Source organism: Budorcas taxicolor, chromosome 12 (genome assembly GCF_023091745.1).
Source record: "Budorcas taxicolor isolate Tak-1 chromosome 12, Takin1.1, whole genome shotgun sequence".
Taxonomy (NCBI): Eukaryota; Metazoa; Chordata; class Mammalia; order Artiodactyla; family Bovidae; genus Budorcas; species Budorcas taxicolor.
In genome coordinates, this window is record NC_068921.1 from 12,220,429 (window position 1) to 12,236,651 (window position 16,223).

General features: G+C 38.8%; 1 protein-coding gene across 1 annotated transcript in view; it reads right to left on the bottom strand.

The window, feature by feature from the left end:
* VWA8 (von Willebrand factor A domain containing 8) overlaps window positions 1–16,223 on the bottom strand; it is a 373,132-nt gene that overhangs the window by 292,064 nt on the left and 64,845 nt on the right. Inside the window, exons 8-12 of the mRNA XM_052649893.1 lie at window positions 15,735–15,843; window positions 12,969–13,073; window positions 9,124–9,255; window positions 7,113–7,247; window positions 6,947–7,024 (exon numbers count right to left, since the gene is read on the bottom strand). Of these exons, the coding sequence (XP_052505853.1) occupies window positions 6,947–7,024; window positions 7,113–7,247; window positions 9,124–9,255; window positions 12,969–13,073; window positions 15,735–15,843 (559 nt within the window). The remainder of the gene's footprint in view (window positions 1–6,946; window positions 7,025–7,112; window positions 7,248–9,123; window positions 9,256–12,968; window positions 13,074–15,734; window positions 15,844–16,223) is intronic.

Genomic DNA, 16,223 nt, shown 5'->3' on the forward strand with positions numbered 1-16,223 from the left:
TCTGGTTACTTTTGTTTTCTTCCTTGGGCTAATGGATTTGGTGTTACTGTAATGTTTATTTTTACACACATGGCCAAAGGCCTCTTAGAGTGTTTTTATAAATCTAATAAATACCTCACAATAACTAAATTTGTTAAGACAACACAAAAGATGTTGTTCATTACTTAAAATGTACACTGCTTCAATTAAATAAGGAGTTCAGTACATACTTTCAAAACTATAAAAAATCTGAATATCATGTTTGGATACTTTTGTTTAAAAAAACGAATGTAAAACTTATGGCCTTTTAAATGGCAAATGTATGCAAATACAGTAAGATGAACCTTTATTAACATACATTGCACAGTTAAACTTTAAAATATACTTTGCATTTTTAGAATGTATAAGTTTAAAAGGTTATCAAGTTAAACAAGCAAATAGCTTGACTTTTCAATATATAACTTTGTAGTTTTATGCTATCAGATAAACACTCCAATTAGTTCCAGCTGCAAACTTAACATAAATTACTTTAAGTGTCATTACACTCAGTTTTTGAGATGATTTCTCCATCAAAGTGAGAGTCTAAGATATGTTTTACCAAGTTTCGATTATAAAAATAATACACTCTTGCGATGGACTTCTATTAGTTGAAAACAACCACTGATTTTTGGTAACTCCTCCATTCTATCGTTTTTTAAAAGCCAGCAAGTAGAAAAACGGACCCATACTGAAAAACAAACTGATGTGATGAGGACACCACCATTCTACAGCAAACCCACCTAACATGAAGGAAAGCATTCCAAATAAAAACAGATGGTCCTCCTAGGGCTGCAACCTAGTGCCCTCCCATCTCAGAGTGAACCTCACTGTCTGTTACTTTTGTTTTTAAAGATGTACAATCTGGTAGTCAAGAAAATGACTTGAAAATTAATAAGCTAGTTCCTGTTGTATAAGCTTTGCTTGAGGTATAAACTCTGGCACTTAACCTTTCTCATCCTTAATTTTGAAAGTCAGGAAATTCCACTTTACTGGCCTATTTTAGAGTAATTATAAATTTTAGTAAATGAAGCACTTCAAAGAGGTTGCAAAAAGAGATTACTACATTGTCACAAAACATTATTCTTTAAAAACATAGAAAACATGTGGAAAATTATAATTCTAGAATGGAAATGAATTTGTCTCAAAACCACCTCCTGCCTTAAGGTGTAAGAATTAATTAACTCTCAGAAATCAGAAGCTGATCTAAGTAATTCTATTGCTATTCTGCATTACAGAACACTATACATGGAGAAGCTCTTAACTGTTTCTGGTGGGGAGATGACAACAATGTTTGAATAATCACCTCTATCCCTCACATACTTAAAAATAAAAGTCATTCTACTTAAAGATATTTTAAAATTTCCCAAGTTCCTAAAGGAAATCAACCCTGAATATTTATTGGGATGACTGATACTGAAGCTGAAGCGTCACTGCTTTGGCCACCTAATGTGAAGAGCTGAACTGGAAAAGACCCTGATGCTGGGAAAGACTGAGAGCAGAAGAAGGGGACGACAGAGGATGAGGTGGTTGGATGGCATCACCGACTAAATGAACACGAGTTGGAGCAAACTCCGGGAGATGGGGGAGGACAGGGAAGCCTGGCATGCGGCAGTTCATGGAGTCGCAAACAGTTAGACACGACTAAGCAACTGAACAACAAGCCTCTAAGATGGTGCATATTCAACTGCATATCTTCATGCCAAGAACTATGCTATGGTCTAACCCGTTGGGTTCTCTATCCTGTTAGATCCACTCTATTTTATAAACATCCCCATTTTATAAACAACATTTTGTAATTTTTGCTTTATAGCCTTGAAAAAAATCCATAAGTAATACAATATACCTGTACACATAATTTCAAATAAAAATTCAGCCTACATTTTAGTACAGGGAAAATAACCTGTTAAAAAGTAATACACACTTCAACAAATACATGGCACTACTACACCAAAAAACATCATGAAGTTGGATGCTTGCAGTCCACACTGAATCACTATGAATATGAAAACTATATGGACTGAAAGAGGTGTACTACATTTGTAACTCAAACACCACCAATGGCAATGTTCTCAGTGGTGTGATCTTCCATTATGGTCAGTGTAATGGGCAGAATGCTGCTGCGGCTGCTACGTCACCTCAGTTGTGTCCGACTCTGTGCGACCCCATAGATGGCAGCCCACCAGGCTCCCCTGTCCCTGAGATTCTCCAGACAAGAACACTGGAGTGGGTTGCCATTTCCTTCTCCAATGCATGAAGGTGAAAAGTGAAAGTGAAGTCGCTCAGTCGTTTCCAACTCCTAGCGACCCCATGGACTGCAGCCTACCAGGCTCCTCTGTCCATGGGATTTTCCAGGCAAGAGTACTGGAGCAGGGTGCCATTGCCTACTCCAAAGGGCAGAATAATGCCCCCCAAAGATATCTGTGTCCTAATCCCCAGAACCTGTGAATACGTAACCTTACATGGCAAAAGGAACTATGCAGACATGATTCACTTAATGACCTTGAGATGGGGAGATTATAATGGGTTACCCATGTGGGCCCAGGTTTATAATCTGACTCCATAAAGTTGGAGGATGTTTCCCAGCTGTGGTCAGAGAGAGATGGTGGCATGAAAGAGAAAGATCCAGTGCTATCCTGCTGCTTCTAAAATATGAAAGGTTACGTGCAAGAACTGGAGAGAGGTCAGCCTAGAAGCTGAAAGAGACATGAGTGAATTCCTCCTTAACCTGGGGATAGGGAAAAATCTTTCTAGCCATGACTCAAAATCTAGATGCAATAAAATATCAATAAATTTAATTATAAATCACTTAAAATGTACAAGGCAAAACTAACTTATTCATAAATAAAATCAAAGTATAACTCACAGACTGAGAGAGAAATATATGCAGATAGACCACAGATAAAAAGCAGATATGCCTAATATAAGACACAAAAATTAAGGCAAAAAAGATAAAAAACTTAGTAGAAAAATGGGCAAAAGAAATAAACAGATAATTTGCTAAAGAGAGATATAATAATGGCTCTTAAAAATAGGAAAGATTTTCAATTTTTCTCCTAATATAAAAAAATACAAATTAAAACTACTCGTTAGATAGCATTTCTAACTATCAAACTGGCAAACTTTGAAGAGCCTGGCAGCCCCCTCTGTTGGCACTGTTAGTAGGAATGGAAAATGGTATATCCTTATAGAGGAAAATTTGGCAATATCTAACAAAACCACCAGCTTCCCAGGTGGTGCGAGAGGCAAAAAACCCGCTTGCGAGCACAGGAGACATAAGAGACATGGGTTTGACAGCTGGGTTGGGAAGACCCCCTGGAGGAGGGTGTAGCAACCCATTCCAGTATTCTTGCCTGGATAATGCCATGGACAGTGGAGCCTGGCAGGCTACAGTCCACAGAGTCGTAAAGAGCTGGACATGACTGATGAGATTTAACAAGCACACACACAACAGAACCACACATGTATTTACCTATTGACCTAACAATTTCTCTTCTAGGAATTAATCCTGAAGATACACTTCCAACAATATGAAAATACATATGCACAAAGTTATTCATTGCAGCTTAGTTTGTAATTACAAAATACTGGAAAAAGCCCAATTGTCCATATACAGGAAACAGGCTGAGTAAACTCTGGCATTACCACATGATGGAATAATACATAGCTATAAAAAAAATGAGGGAGAGCTTTATGAAAAGGCAACTACCCTTAGTTTATAATTTCTATTTGAAAATTCAGAGGATGTAGAATCTGCATGATGATATACATTTTTATAATAAATTTTATAATACAATAAATTTAAAGAATTGAGTTCAAGTAAATTCTTAGCCTTATGAAGGTTATTCTTGAGGGAAAAAGAAAAAATACTCAGGAGACAGAAAGAATGACAGAGTACCAAGATAAATAAAGAAAACAAAATGATCTACAGAATCATATAGAAAGCCAGCTCCAAGGTTGAGTATCAACCACTTAAATTAATACAGAGTCTTGGAATTTTCATGAAAAAAGTACAAATGCAAGACAAAGACAAGAAGCAAGGAAATAAATCCAAGAGGGCAGTAAAAACAAATGAGAGAGAATAAAAGTTAAGATATGTCTACTCTGTATTTGGATAAACAGGAAAGAGAGATTGTAAATTAGACTGAAGATGAAAAGGATTTGGCTTGAGTTTAGAATGAAAAGAAAAACTTGGGGGTCAAAAATGATCCTAAGACTTCAATATGTTTTAGACAGTGATTTTAGACAGTTCATTATAAGTCTCCTGAACTTATTTGACCTTAATTTTTGATAGGAGTTGACTTGGCTTTTAATCCAACTAATACTAAAAAACAAGAAAAAAAGAGATCACAGATCTGGTGCTGTTTACCTTGGTGTGAAAAGACATCTGGAAGCATGCCCTTATCTGATTGTGAAAGAAAAGAATAATAACCTGTATTTCTTTAATACTATGAAATCACTGGCTTCAACACTAAAAAAAGAATAACCAGTTAAAAGAATCTGACCTAACACTTGAGCCAAATGATTTAAGGTTTTTATAACCTATTATAAAACTTATTTTATGTACTGCCACAAATCTGTGTTAAGGCTCTGTTTTTCTTTTTCTTCATATGAAATCCAGTTCTAAAAATAGTCAAGTCTAAAAATAAGGCAAAACCCACAGATTAAGTGTAGCTTTATACATGTACAATTAACAGGGAAATCTCTACATCTTCTAGGAAAATGGACCCTGAGTTACTTATTCCCACTAAATTTTCTATGTTGGGTCAAACTTCTGAAAATTTTGCATTAATGTGGGCTATATTATTATAAAACCAAAATCTAATCTTGAATTCTATTAAATTAATTCCTCTGTTCCAAATAAATCCATGAACACTACTAATAAATGTGAAACTGTAAGCAGAAAGAGTCATATTTAATCTCAGGAGCTTGGTTTCTATCATGAGACCAACTGATTAACAGTTTACAAAACCTGCCAATGTCAATATATGGCCTGATACACGCTTTGATTCAGTTCATGGAAAGGACCCATATGGAGAGACAGACATACACACAAACTCACCTACAAAACATGTTGTCAATACTATACTTCATATCTTTCTAAACCAATTTTTTCTCCCAGTCATTGCTCTAAAGATTAATGAGCAGAAGAGGAAAATTGGAAAAGGGATTTTCAGAATGTATGATGTTTCTTTATCTCTGCCCCAGTTTTCCCAATCCTTGCAGGCCATCTACAATGGAGACAGTGCATATGCTGAGGCTGGATAAAATATTTTTATGGGAATCTTATGTGCCTTTTGAATATCATCACCCCTGTTTTCCAGATAGAAGATTAATAAGATATGACTAAATGACCTTATCTCATGGCAGGAACTAGAAAAGACTGACTTTATATCTCAGAGGAGTATCAGGTAATAGAATGGTCTGCCATCAACTTTAATAGTATAATTTTCTTACCTTCCTTTATCAATCAACAAATTCAACAGGAAAGTTAAAAAAATTTAAAAGAAAACTTTTGTGAACTTACTGGCACTCTTCAAAAATACATAAGAAAATCTATTCTCGGCCTCTTAAACTAATTCTTTCTCACATAAGGATAACATTCTCAACGACAAGATTCTTTAGGTAGTTTTTCAGTAGTTGAGAGATCTAAATTGATAAGTACATACGTACTCCCTTGTTTGGTTCTTCTTTTAACAGAGAGTAGGATGAGGTTACGGTAATCTTCACAGTTCAAGCATATGCTCATAGGATAATCTGCTACTACAGTGTGCAAATCACCATAAACTGACTACAGAAATCTGATATAGAACCAGTACTGTCCAGAATAAACAGATGAGGCAAAAATTCTTTCCAGCTTTCATTAGAATGGGAGCTTTTACTTTCATGTAAGAAAAAGAATAATGTGTACAATTTTAGCAATAATACTACTAATAAATGGGGGTGGGTTCAAAGAGAAAAGAAATTTTATCTTCACAAAAGGTCTTCTCTGTATGATGTCAAAGCAATGGCAGCTGGGAAGGTAAAGTATGCTTGTATTTATCCTAGACCTATATATAGAATATAAAATATTTATAATAAAACTTAACTTGTTTTATAAATATATTGATGAATTAGGGTTTTTTCCTCCCCATCATTTGGTAGAAAAGCATTTTCATTTGAAACTAGAAACTAGGTTGGTGAAAAGTGAAAGTGTTATTCACTCAGTCGTGTCCAACTCTCAGCAGCCCCATGGACTGTAGCCCGCCAGTTTCCTCTGTCCATGGAATTTTCCAGGCAAGAATACTGGAGTGGGTTGCCATTCTCTTCTCCAGGAGATCTTGCAGACGCAGGGATCACACTCAGGTCTCCTGCATTGCAGGCAGATTATGATAAAAGGCCATTCTCAGATCACTTCTAATGAACTTTCATATTGAGCTAACCATCATCAAGAGGAGTGATTTTCTAAGAAGGCAAGGTATTCATCTCATCTTCCATGAATTAAGCAAAAAAAAAATGTACCCCCCCACACCATACGGACAGACAGAAAAACCAGTGGAGTAGAATAGGGAGCCCAGAAACTGACAGGCACATGTACGCTAACTTGATTTTTTTACAAGAATGACAAGACTATCCTATAGGGAAAAAGACAGTCTTTCCAATAAATCATGCTGGGAAAACTGTATATCCAAGTTACTGTTAACTGTTCTGTGTGTACACATGCATGTAAAATGGATCTCTTTTGAAAAACAGACCCTGGTATTTCGGGCACATCAGATATCCTAGAATACACTTTTAAAAATTCCAAATAATTATAATCGCATTCCCGCTGTTTCAGTTATTTATCAACTTCAAAATTAACAGGTCCAACTTAAAGAAGGATATCCATAAATTCTACTGATGGTCCGAAAGTATACATTTATAGTCCAAGTACTAAAAATGAACAGCTTACCTGATACAGCATGATAGGTTCTATATTGTATCCCAAGGTATCTGCAAAGTTCCTAGCGATGACTGTTTTTCCACAACCCTACAAATGGACACAATCATTTAAGGGATAAGTCAAAACAACCCAAAAGTCAGGAAACAGAAGTTTGCAGTAAGGCTGCCAGTCTTACTTTTCCTCCAATTAGACATATGTCCTTAACCATGTGAGACTGCATCATTTCAGCCAGGAGTTGTTTATGGCTCAAGGTTTGTATAAAACGGTCTGATGTACAAGGCTGACTTAATGGCCTAGTCCCAGCTGGTACCTATAATTAAAAAGAGGTAAATGTAATTTGCATATATTTTTCTCAAAATATTAGTAAATGAAAGCATAGAACTGACATTTAAAATTTCAACTAATTTCCTGCTCAATTCAATTATATACTGTTTTAGATATTTCAAGAGAGTAGCAATTTTCTCAAGCACAGATCTGATGATCATTTTCATCAAACTTCCAAGTCAATAATCCCTCTAAAATTAAAGCCCATGCTGTCAGACATTTTCATGAGAATCAAGTAATTTTCATGCTATTTATAACTCATAATAACAATGCACTGCTTGAGAATGAAGGTTTTTGTTCAAATTTCAGTTATAAGGACAGAAGTTAAAATCAGCCAACTGGGATTCTCTAAAATCACCAAAGATCTCCTGATTTCTAAACTATCCACAAATCTTTTCCCATTTTTATTTTTAGTTTACCACTCAGAAGCAGCTATTCTTAAAACCTCCTCCCATCCTTCACACCTACTTCCTTTTATTTCCTATCTCTTCCTTATTAAAGTGTTAGTACACTGCAGGCACTCAGTAGATTTCAAAACAGAGCCCAGCTCACGGTAGACATATTCAATATTTTGTTTGATCACTGAATGAACACAATTACATGAATGAGTATTGGGTTGGCCAAAAAGTTTGCTCAGGTTTTTCTGCACCATCTTATGGAAAAACCTGGACAAACTTTTTGGCCAACCCAATATTATTAATATTACATTAAAACAAACAAAACAGTCTATCATGAAAATCCGCTCTGTCCTAACATAAGAAGGGAAAAGGCAATGGCACCCCACTCCAGCACTCTTGCCTGGAGAATCCCATGGACGGGGGAGCGTGGTAGGCTGCAGTCCATGGGGTCACGAAGAGTCAGACACGACTGAGTGACTTCACTTTCACTTTTCACTTTCATGCACTGGAGAAGAAAATGGCAACCCACTCCAGTGTTCTTGCCTGGAGAATCCCAGGGACAGCGGAGCCTGGTGAGCTGCCATCTATGGGGTCGCACAGGGTCGGACACGACTGAAGCGACTTAGCAGCAGCAGCAGCAACATAAGAAGGCAAGCATTTACTCTTTGCTACATTCACTTACTATTTAATTAAGTCAGTATTTTTCAAGTGGTGTATTCTAGTGTCAGTTTCCTATCACCTCTTGGGATTCTCAGGACCCTCAAAGAAAGGGTAAAAGCAGGCAGAGAAAGCAGATGGAGCTCTGTGACCAAATACCATTCCCTCCTCTAAAAACTGTTCACCTACAATAGCTCTTCTTTCAACCGCTTCCTGTAGCTGACAGATATTTTATTTGAAAAGGGGAATCCTTAGTTCTGGGCTTCTCTGGTACCTAAGACAGTAAAGAATCCATTTGCAATGCAGGAGACCCGGGTTCAATCCCTGGGTCAGGAAGATCCCCTGGAGAAGAGCATAGCTATCCACCTCAGTATTCTTGCCTGGAGAATTCCAGGGACAGAGGAGTCATGTGGGCTAAAGTCCTTAGGTCTCAATCCTTAGCTGCTAAATCTTTAGTTGCTAAAATATGTTTGAAAACATATTTTCAAACTATTTCTTATCAAGGACTTAGAACACAAAATGCGTTCATTAATAAACACTCTATTTGATTTCCTAGAGGCTGGTTTTTGATGAAAAGCTATCCCTATGTTTCTCCTGAACTTTTCCAGTTTACAAATTTTTTTACAAAGTTTCCAACTGGATACGTAAATACACAGATACAGACATATATATGTGACACTATGGAACCAAAGACTAATGAACAGATTATAAACTCAATTTAGGTCAAAAAAATGTCCAGTACCAACCAGAACCTGTGCGGTTAATACAGGCAATCTTAGAAAGTACAAACCTTGACTCACTCATTACCTTGATGGTCACCTCTTTTTCTGCAATCCGGATGGTCACAGAAGCTTGGAAGACATTGTTTTCGGTCGTCCTTTCCACTCTCACAATCTTCTCAGGAAGCACAGACCTTCTTGAATCCTCAAGTTCAAAGCGCTATAAAATGACCAGAAAAACATATAATTTACTTTTTATTTTAGTATTAATGTTGGATATCTGGAAATGCCCATCTTAACTAAAACTAAAAGTCATTCAGTGTTACAAAAATAAAGGCAAAAAAACTAATGAGAATATTTTCCCCCTATTTTTGCAGATACCATTCATTCTACTTAAGCCAATTACTAAAGGTGACCTGAAAAGAGTCCATAAAATTTACTAAATACCAAGGAATGGAATGATCTGACAGAAGTTTGCAGTCTACAATTCCTGATAATCAAAGGTTCCAACTTCCTAGAAAAGGATGATGTGACTCTTGAAAACATACTTAAAGTAAAACAAGGCCCCTATCAGTTGATTTCTTAAATCAACAGAAGTTAACAGCTGCCTGAAATTGATAAAAATAGAACCTCCTGGACACCATCCTGCTGACTGCCTGTATAGTTAGTTTAACTGGTTATGATAAAGTATAACAATCAATCTTCTACGGTATCTGACACAGCACCTTCCACAGTTTAGGTTCTCAATCTTGCCAGACTGGACTTAAAATGCCCGGACCACTGGTTCTTTCTCCATGTAGGCCAATGATCAAGGTTCTAACACTAGGTTAAACTCTGTAATCCCAGCTGATTATATAAAAAACACATACAGAACACAAGTAAGTATATGAAACATGAGAATACTAATTAAGAATTAATTAAATCCTATGCCCATCTCACAGCAGCATGTTCACTATGAAAGGCTTCATTTTTAGCATTAAATAGGCAGAAATTATTCCCCACAAATCCTACAATACTTAGAGAACATGATCACTATAGCAAAAGAGTTGAAACCCAATGAAAGAACAGATCACTGCCTATTCAACAGAATGATTCAATTCTAGAAAATAGAGTCTGGGGAAGAAAATTATGTTCAGTTTCAACATTTTAAACACAGCAGCCCAGTTCATGTCCTCATTTCAATGTCTTAAGTATCCAAGACAATCATTCCTTTCTCCATCCTAAGAAAAACTTTATTTGCGCTACCATAGAAAACATAAGTTTTATACTTTACACAGTTTATATATGCAAATTCCCCTGGTGTCGCACAATTTGATAGGAAGTGCTTCCATGTTGTGGACAACTAACAATCATTGACTCCTTAATTTCATTAAAAGGAGAAAAAGAAAAAGTTACATTGTATTTTAAGGGAAGTTTAATAAAAAAGGAGTAAAGCCTTAGCCAAGTAATTACATTCATTAGAATCTGGAACTCAGACCCATAAAATTCTAAAACAATACATTTATGAGCTTAAAAGTATGCTTTTATTCCACCCATAGTAATGACAGTTTTAACTTGACATAGGGTTGATGTCAGAGCATTTATATTCCAGAAAGGAACACTAATGCCTTGAACACTTGCTATACTTGTTACATCCTCATAAATAATGCAAACTAAAATATTTCCGTAGAATAAAAATAGTAGGCTAGAATACACTAAAATAGTTCAAGAACTGAAGTTGCAAGGTGAGTTACCATTTGCTGGCACAGGAAATTTAAAGATTGCTGATCAAAAAGGAAACAGAGGAATAAAACAGATATATAATTCTTCACAAAATTAAGGCAAGAAAAGACGATCACTTTTTCTCCTCTTACATAAGTAACAAAATTCCCCTTTCCATTTTTTTAAATTCTACAATCAGATTTGAAATTATTTCTGTTTGTAATATGGACTCTCAATCAGTATTCTATGCTCCCCTTAATTATAAAGGCCAAATAAAGGCCAAACAAAATGAAGCAACATTGACCATTTCCTTTAGAAAACTCCACTCCTTAAAGGCATTGTATAACTTTATAGAATTTGTACGACTAATTCTGAAACTGGAGACCAGAAACACATCAGATACCTTTGTAAAAATGAAGACCTTCGTTCATAACAGACTTATCTAGACACTTATCAATACCCTGTCTTGCTTGTGTCACAAAAAAGCTTACATTGCTTCATTTTACCAGAACTCTGATATTTTCTTCTATTCTATGTACCCTTGTTCCCACAGCACTGAACTTTGTGCTGACCTGCAGCTGGGAGCTCACCTGGAAATACAGCCTTTTTTTCTCAGACATTAGGTATGCTATTTCAATGACTGATGCCAAGGCAGCACAGATGTTAATTAAACCAAAGGTGAGTTCTAGGACTTCTCTGGTGGCCCGGTGGGTAAGAATCTGCCTGCCATTCCAGAGGTCATGGGTTCGGTCCCTGGTGTGGCAAGAGTCCACGTGCTGCAGAGCAACTAAGCCTGAGCACCACGACTACGGAAGCTCTAGTGCTCTAAGGCTCTCAAGTGGCGACTCCTGAAGCCCACGCGCCCGAGGGCCTGTGCTGGGCAACAAGAGAAGCCACCACAGTGAGAAGCCTGTGCACTGCAAGAGAGAGCAGCCCCCGCTCGCCACAACTAGAGGAGCCTGAGCAGGAGCAAGAGGACCGAGTGCAGCCACAAGGGAAAAAAAATCCTGCATCTCAGAGTGAACTATGCACTCAGACTGGTAGTTTCCTGACTACTTGAGCCTATGAAGTAATTTCCCCACTTCCAAATGGTTCTCCATTATCTCTTTAACCTCCTTCTATTTCCCCCTCTCTCCCATCCCCGCTCCCTCACCCCTTCTCACACACACAGAAAACCCCTTCCTTTCCTTTCATCAGTGGCTGCTGTTTCACCACTCTCAGGCCTGCTTCTCTCTCTTCTGCCTCCTCCACTTTCCTTTGCCTCTTTATTGACCATTATTTTCCCCTTTGTTTCTTCTTGTTTTTCCTTAAGATTCTGCTGCTAATAACTATACATTCTAGCATTTATGAGAAAACAGCTTTTTGTTATTTTTATTTTGCTATTATTATTGACATCACCAATCAATGAAAATACTATTTCTTGGACTAGCTGATATACAAAATAAAATCCCACTTAAGTAGTTAGAATCTACTGTTCCACTCTTCTGAGCCCTTCTCACTAATACTAGCTGCAAAGAGTACTTCCATACTCCCAAAGACCCTGTGTATGTTCTGGGATAAGGCAGAATAAATACCGTTCAAGTATCTCTTTTTTTTTTTTTGCCACACAGTGCAGCATGTGGGTATCTTACTTCCCTGCATTGGGGGTGTGAAGCCCTAACCCCTGGACCATTAAGGAAGTCCCAAAATACCATTCCATATGTCAAATCCTGGGGCCTGTACACAGGACTACAACTGCCAAGTGTTCACATTCTACCTGCTTCTTAGAAATCTATATGCCTTGAGTCAAACTGTGTAAGAAAAACAAAAATGTCCTTCATAAAAGGGAATTATTTGGGGTGAGTCAATGACTCTACCAATGATTAGCTTGAAGTGGCCAAAACCTGAGATAATGTTAGCGTGAAAATAAATAATGATAGAAAATTATAACCCACTGAATAAAATAGGGATCCATAAGTCCATATTGATATAAATGAATAAATAAGTATGTCAGGGAGAAGAAAAGCTCTTCCCTAGTGTAGACTGCCTGCTAATCAATGCAGAAGGAATATTTACTCCCCATTACTGTCGTGCCAGTATCTGCACGTCTGGAAAAGAGGAGAAGAAAAGACACAGGAAAGAAAGAAAGAGAAAAGTAGGAAAAAAGGGTAAGAGAGAGATGAGAAGAAGGGAAAAGACTGCACAAGAAGAGAACATGGGAAAGGTAAGGAAGAAGGTGAAGCAGACACTTACTTTTAAAACCCCTTCCACAGCCATCTTCCCTTCATGGCCCAGTAACACAGTGTATGGGTAAAGCCACTGGAGCGTGTGTTGGACTGACATCATAGGAAAGGAATCCTATTTGGGAGGGAAAACACATGGGAATGAAGGACATCTACAATCACACCAAAAATGCAGCTGAAATGTACATGTGACATTAAAATTGCATCATAAACAATAACCATTAAGTTTCCCATATTCTCCAGAAGTCCACAAAAGCAAATGTCTGCAGTTTCCTCTTCTCTTCCTGGTCTGCACCCTTTCCCTGGTAAACTCATGCACCCTCATCTTTCAGCTGCTGTGGGTGTGTCTCCATCTCTACTCTTGACACGTCTCTTGAGCTCTAGATCTAAGCTCCCAACTGTCTGTGAGATGTGACTCTATGGGTGTCCCACAGACTCCCATTCAGCATGTCCAAAAACTACATGTTTGGCACAGTTATCTACCCCACTCATCCCAAAGTACCTTCTCTTTTTCCCTTGCTCCTAACCTGGGTGGACCTCATCCACATACTCCTGGCTTCACTGTAACAACTACAAAGTTACAAAGTGTCCGTGCTCGGGGGCTTCAGTTGTATCCAACTCTCTGTGACCCCAAGGACTGTAGCCCACCCTGTTCCTCTGTCCATGCAATTCTCCAGGCAGAAATACTGGAGTGGGTTTGCCATTCCCTTCTCTGGGGTCTCCCCCACCCAGAGATTGAACCTACGTCTTCTTTGTCTCCTGCATCAGCAGACAGGTTCTTCACCACTAGCGCCACCTGGGAAGCCCATATAAGTCACTGTTCTAACTACAAAGTAAGGAAGTGTTTTCATCCTCAAATTCTTCACCCCAAACTGCTTTCCCAAATGGGTTTACCTTACTTTAAAAAGTCTGTTTAATTAGGGCACTGAGAGAAATTTCAATATAAATTGCCTATTAGATGACATTATGGAATTACTGTTGATATGCAGAGGGTGTGATAATAAGTGTCCTGGTTATGTATTAATAGAAGAACGTTCTAATTCTTAGAACTGAATAGTGAAGTAGTTGACTTCCCTGGTGGCTCAGATGGTAAAGCGTCTGTCTACAATGTGGGAGACCCGGGTTCGATCCCTGGGTTGGGAAGATCCCCTGGAGAAGGAAATGGCAATCCACTCCAGGACTATTGCCTGGAAAATCCCATGGATAGAGAAGCCTGGTAGGCTACAGTCCATGGGGTCGCAAAGAGTCGGGCATGACTGAGCGACCTCTCTCTCTCTCTCTAAGAATACTGACTACAATTTACTTTCAGAATTGTTTAGGTAAAAAAGAGAAAGTGTAAACAAAAGCAGTAATAATGCTAAAAATTGGTGAATCTACTCAATGGGATTATCGTTTCATGTTTGGCTATTTTTGAACTAGTTTTTTTTTTGGATTTGAGAATTGTCAAAGTAAAAAGTTCCAAGGAAAAAACAGTAAGAATTAAAAGTAGAAGACATGAAAAATACGCAGGGAAAATGTTGCTCCACATGTTGGTATGCATGCATGTGCAAAGTCACTTCAGTTGTGTCTGACTCTGCAACCCTATGAACTGTAGCCTGCCAAGCTCTTCGGTCCATGGAATCCTCCAGGCAAGAATACTGGAATGGGTTGCCGTGCCCTCCTCCAGTGGACCTTCCTAACCCAGAGATCAAACCAGTTTCTCTTGTGTCTCCTGCACTGGCAGGCAGGTTGTTCTTTGTCACTAGTGCCGCGTGGAAGGCGCCCCAGGTGTTTAGAATAGTGTAAATGATTCATGGGAAACCTAACTCACTGACTCTCAGGAAATGAGAAAAATAAGAAGCAACACGAGATTAAAGATAAGTCTCTTGTCTCAGTGTTCCTGTGCACCCCATGCACCCCCACCCCACCTTGCTGCCAACAGAGGTGTCTTCCTCCTACAGATACCTGACTGTCCCACATCCCATCTACTTAATAATGTCTAACAGGCCACTTCTTCCACAGCATAAAATCCAGACAACCTCACTCACCACCCAAAACACTTGTGGCAACAAGGCCCTCACGTTCCTCTTCACCACACGCGTTTGCTCTAGCGACACAATTTATTACCATTCTCCAAACACACCCAGCCCTCTGGTGAGTCAGCACCTCCGCCTGCGCTGTGCCCTCTGCCTTCCCAGCGCGCCAGACGCCACGGTCATGACCTTGACGAAAGCGCAGCCGAGGACGTCTACGCCCCACCAAGCCCCACATCCGCTTCCTCCTCCCTGTGTCTCCCTCCTTGGCTGCCGGGCTTTGAAAGAAGACGGCCCTTGAGTTCCTGGAGCCAGCCTGGCTCCCAGGGCGGGAGACCAGCTAGTGCCTGGGGACATGTGGCCCCGGGGACAACACGAACCAGGGACTGACGGCGCGAGAGTGTGACAGCTCTAGCTCGCCTACCTCAGGGTGAAGCCAGTCGGAGGCCCGAGGTACTCTGCAGCCGATCTTCTGCGATCAGGCGGAACACCTCCTTCCCTATAGCCAACTTACACCTGAGCTGGAAATCTGCCTTCCCGCCTACCCCTCCCCAACCCCAAGGCTGTAGGCTCTTTAAGAACTCAGAACACATCACTGGTCTCTGTACGGTTTGCTGGGCTGCACAGCAAATTAAACTCAGGCCTTGAAATATTTATAGAAGAATATGACAAGACAAACAGAAATGATTAATCTCCAAGGATTAACTTTTGAATGTTCCTTGCCACATTTGGATATACCAGTCATTAAATTACTTGATACATACCAGGATTTGAACTGCAGCTGGTAGACTATCTAAAGGAAAATCTGGAAGTCCGAGGGTAGAAGATTCTTGGGAACAGAGAGTGGTGGCAAAGGATAAGAGCTGAGACACTCTAGGGGAAAAAAAGAAGTGGTATTAAATTTTATGCTAATAGTTTCATTATATAAAATCTGTTAAAGACAAAATAGCTGGGCCAATTTAATTAATCTAAAAAGTTGACATCTACTGTTAAATTCTTGATGAACACAGCTCCACATTATATTTCATTTAACACTCAGAAGCTTATTAGGTACAGGTAAGTGTACCTAATCTCTTTTTTTTTAATTTAAATTTATTTATTTTAATTGGAGGCTAATTACTTTACAATATTGTATTGGTTTTGCCATACATCAATATGAATCCACCACGGGTGTACAAAATGTTCCCCATCCTGAACCCCCTTCCCACCTCCCTCCCCATACCATCCCTCTGGGTCATCCCAGTGCACCAGCC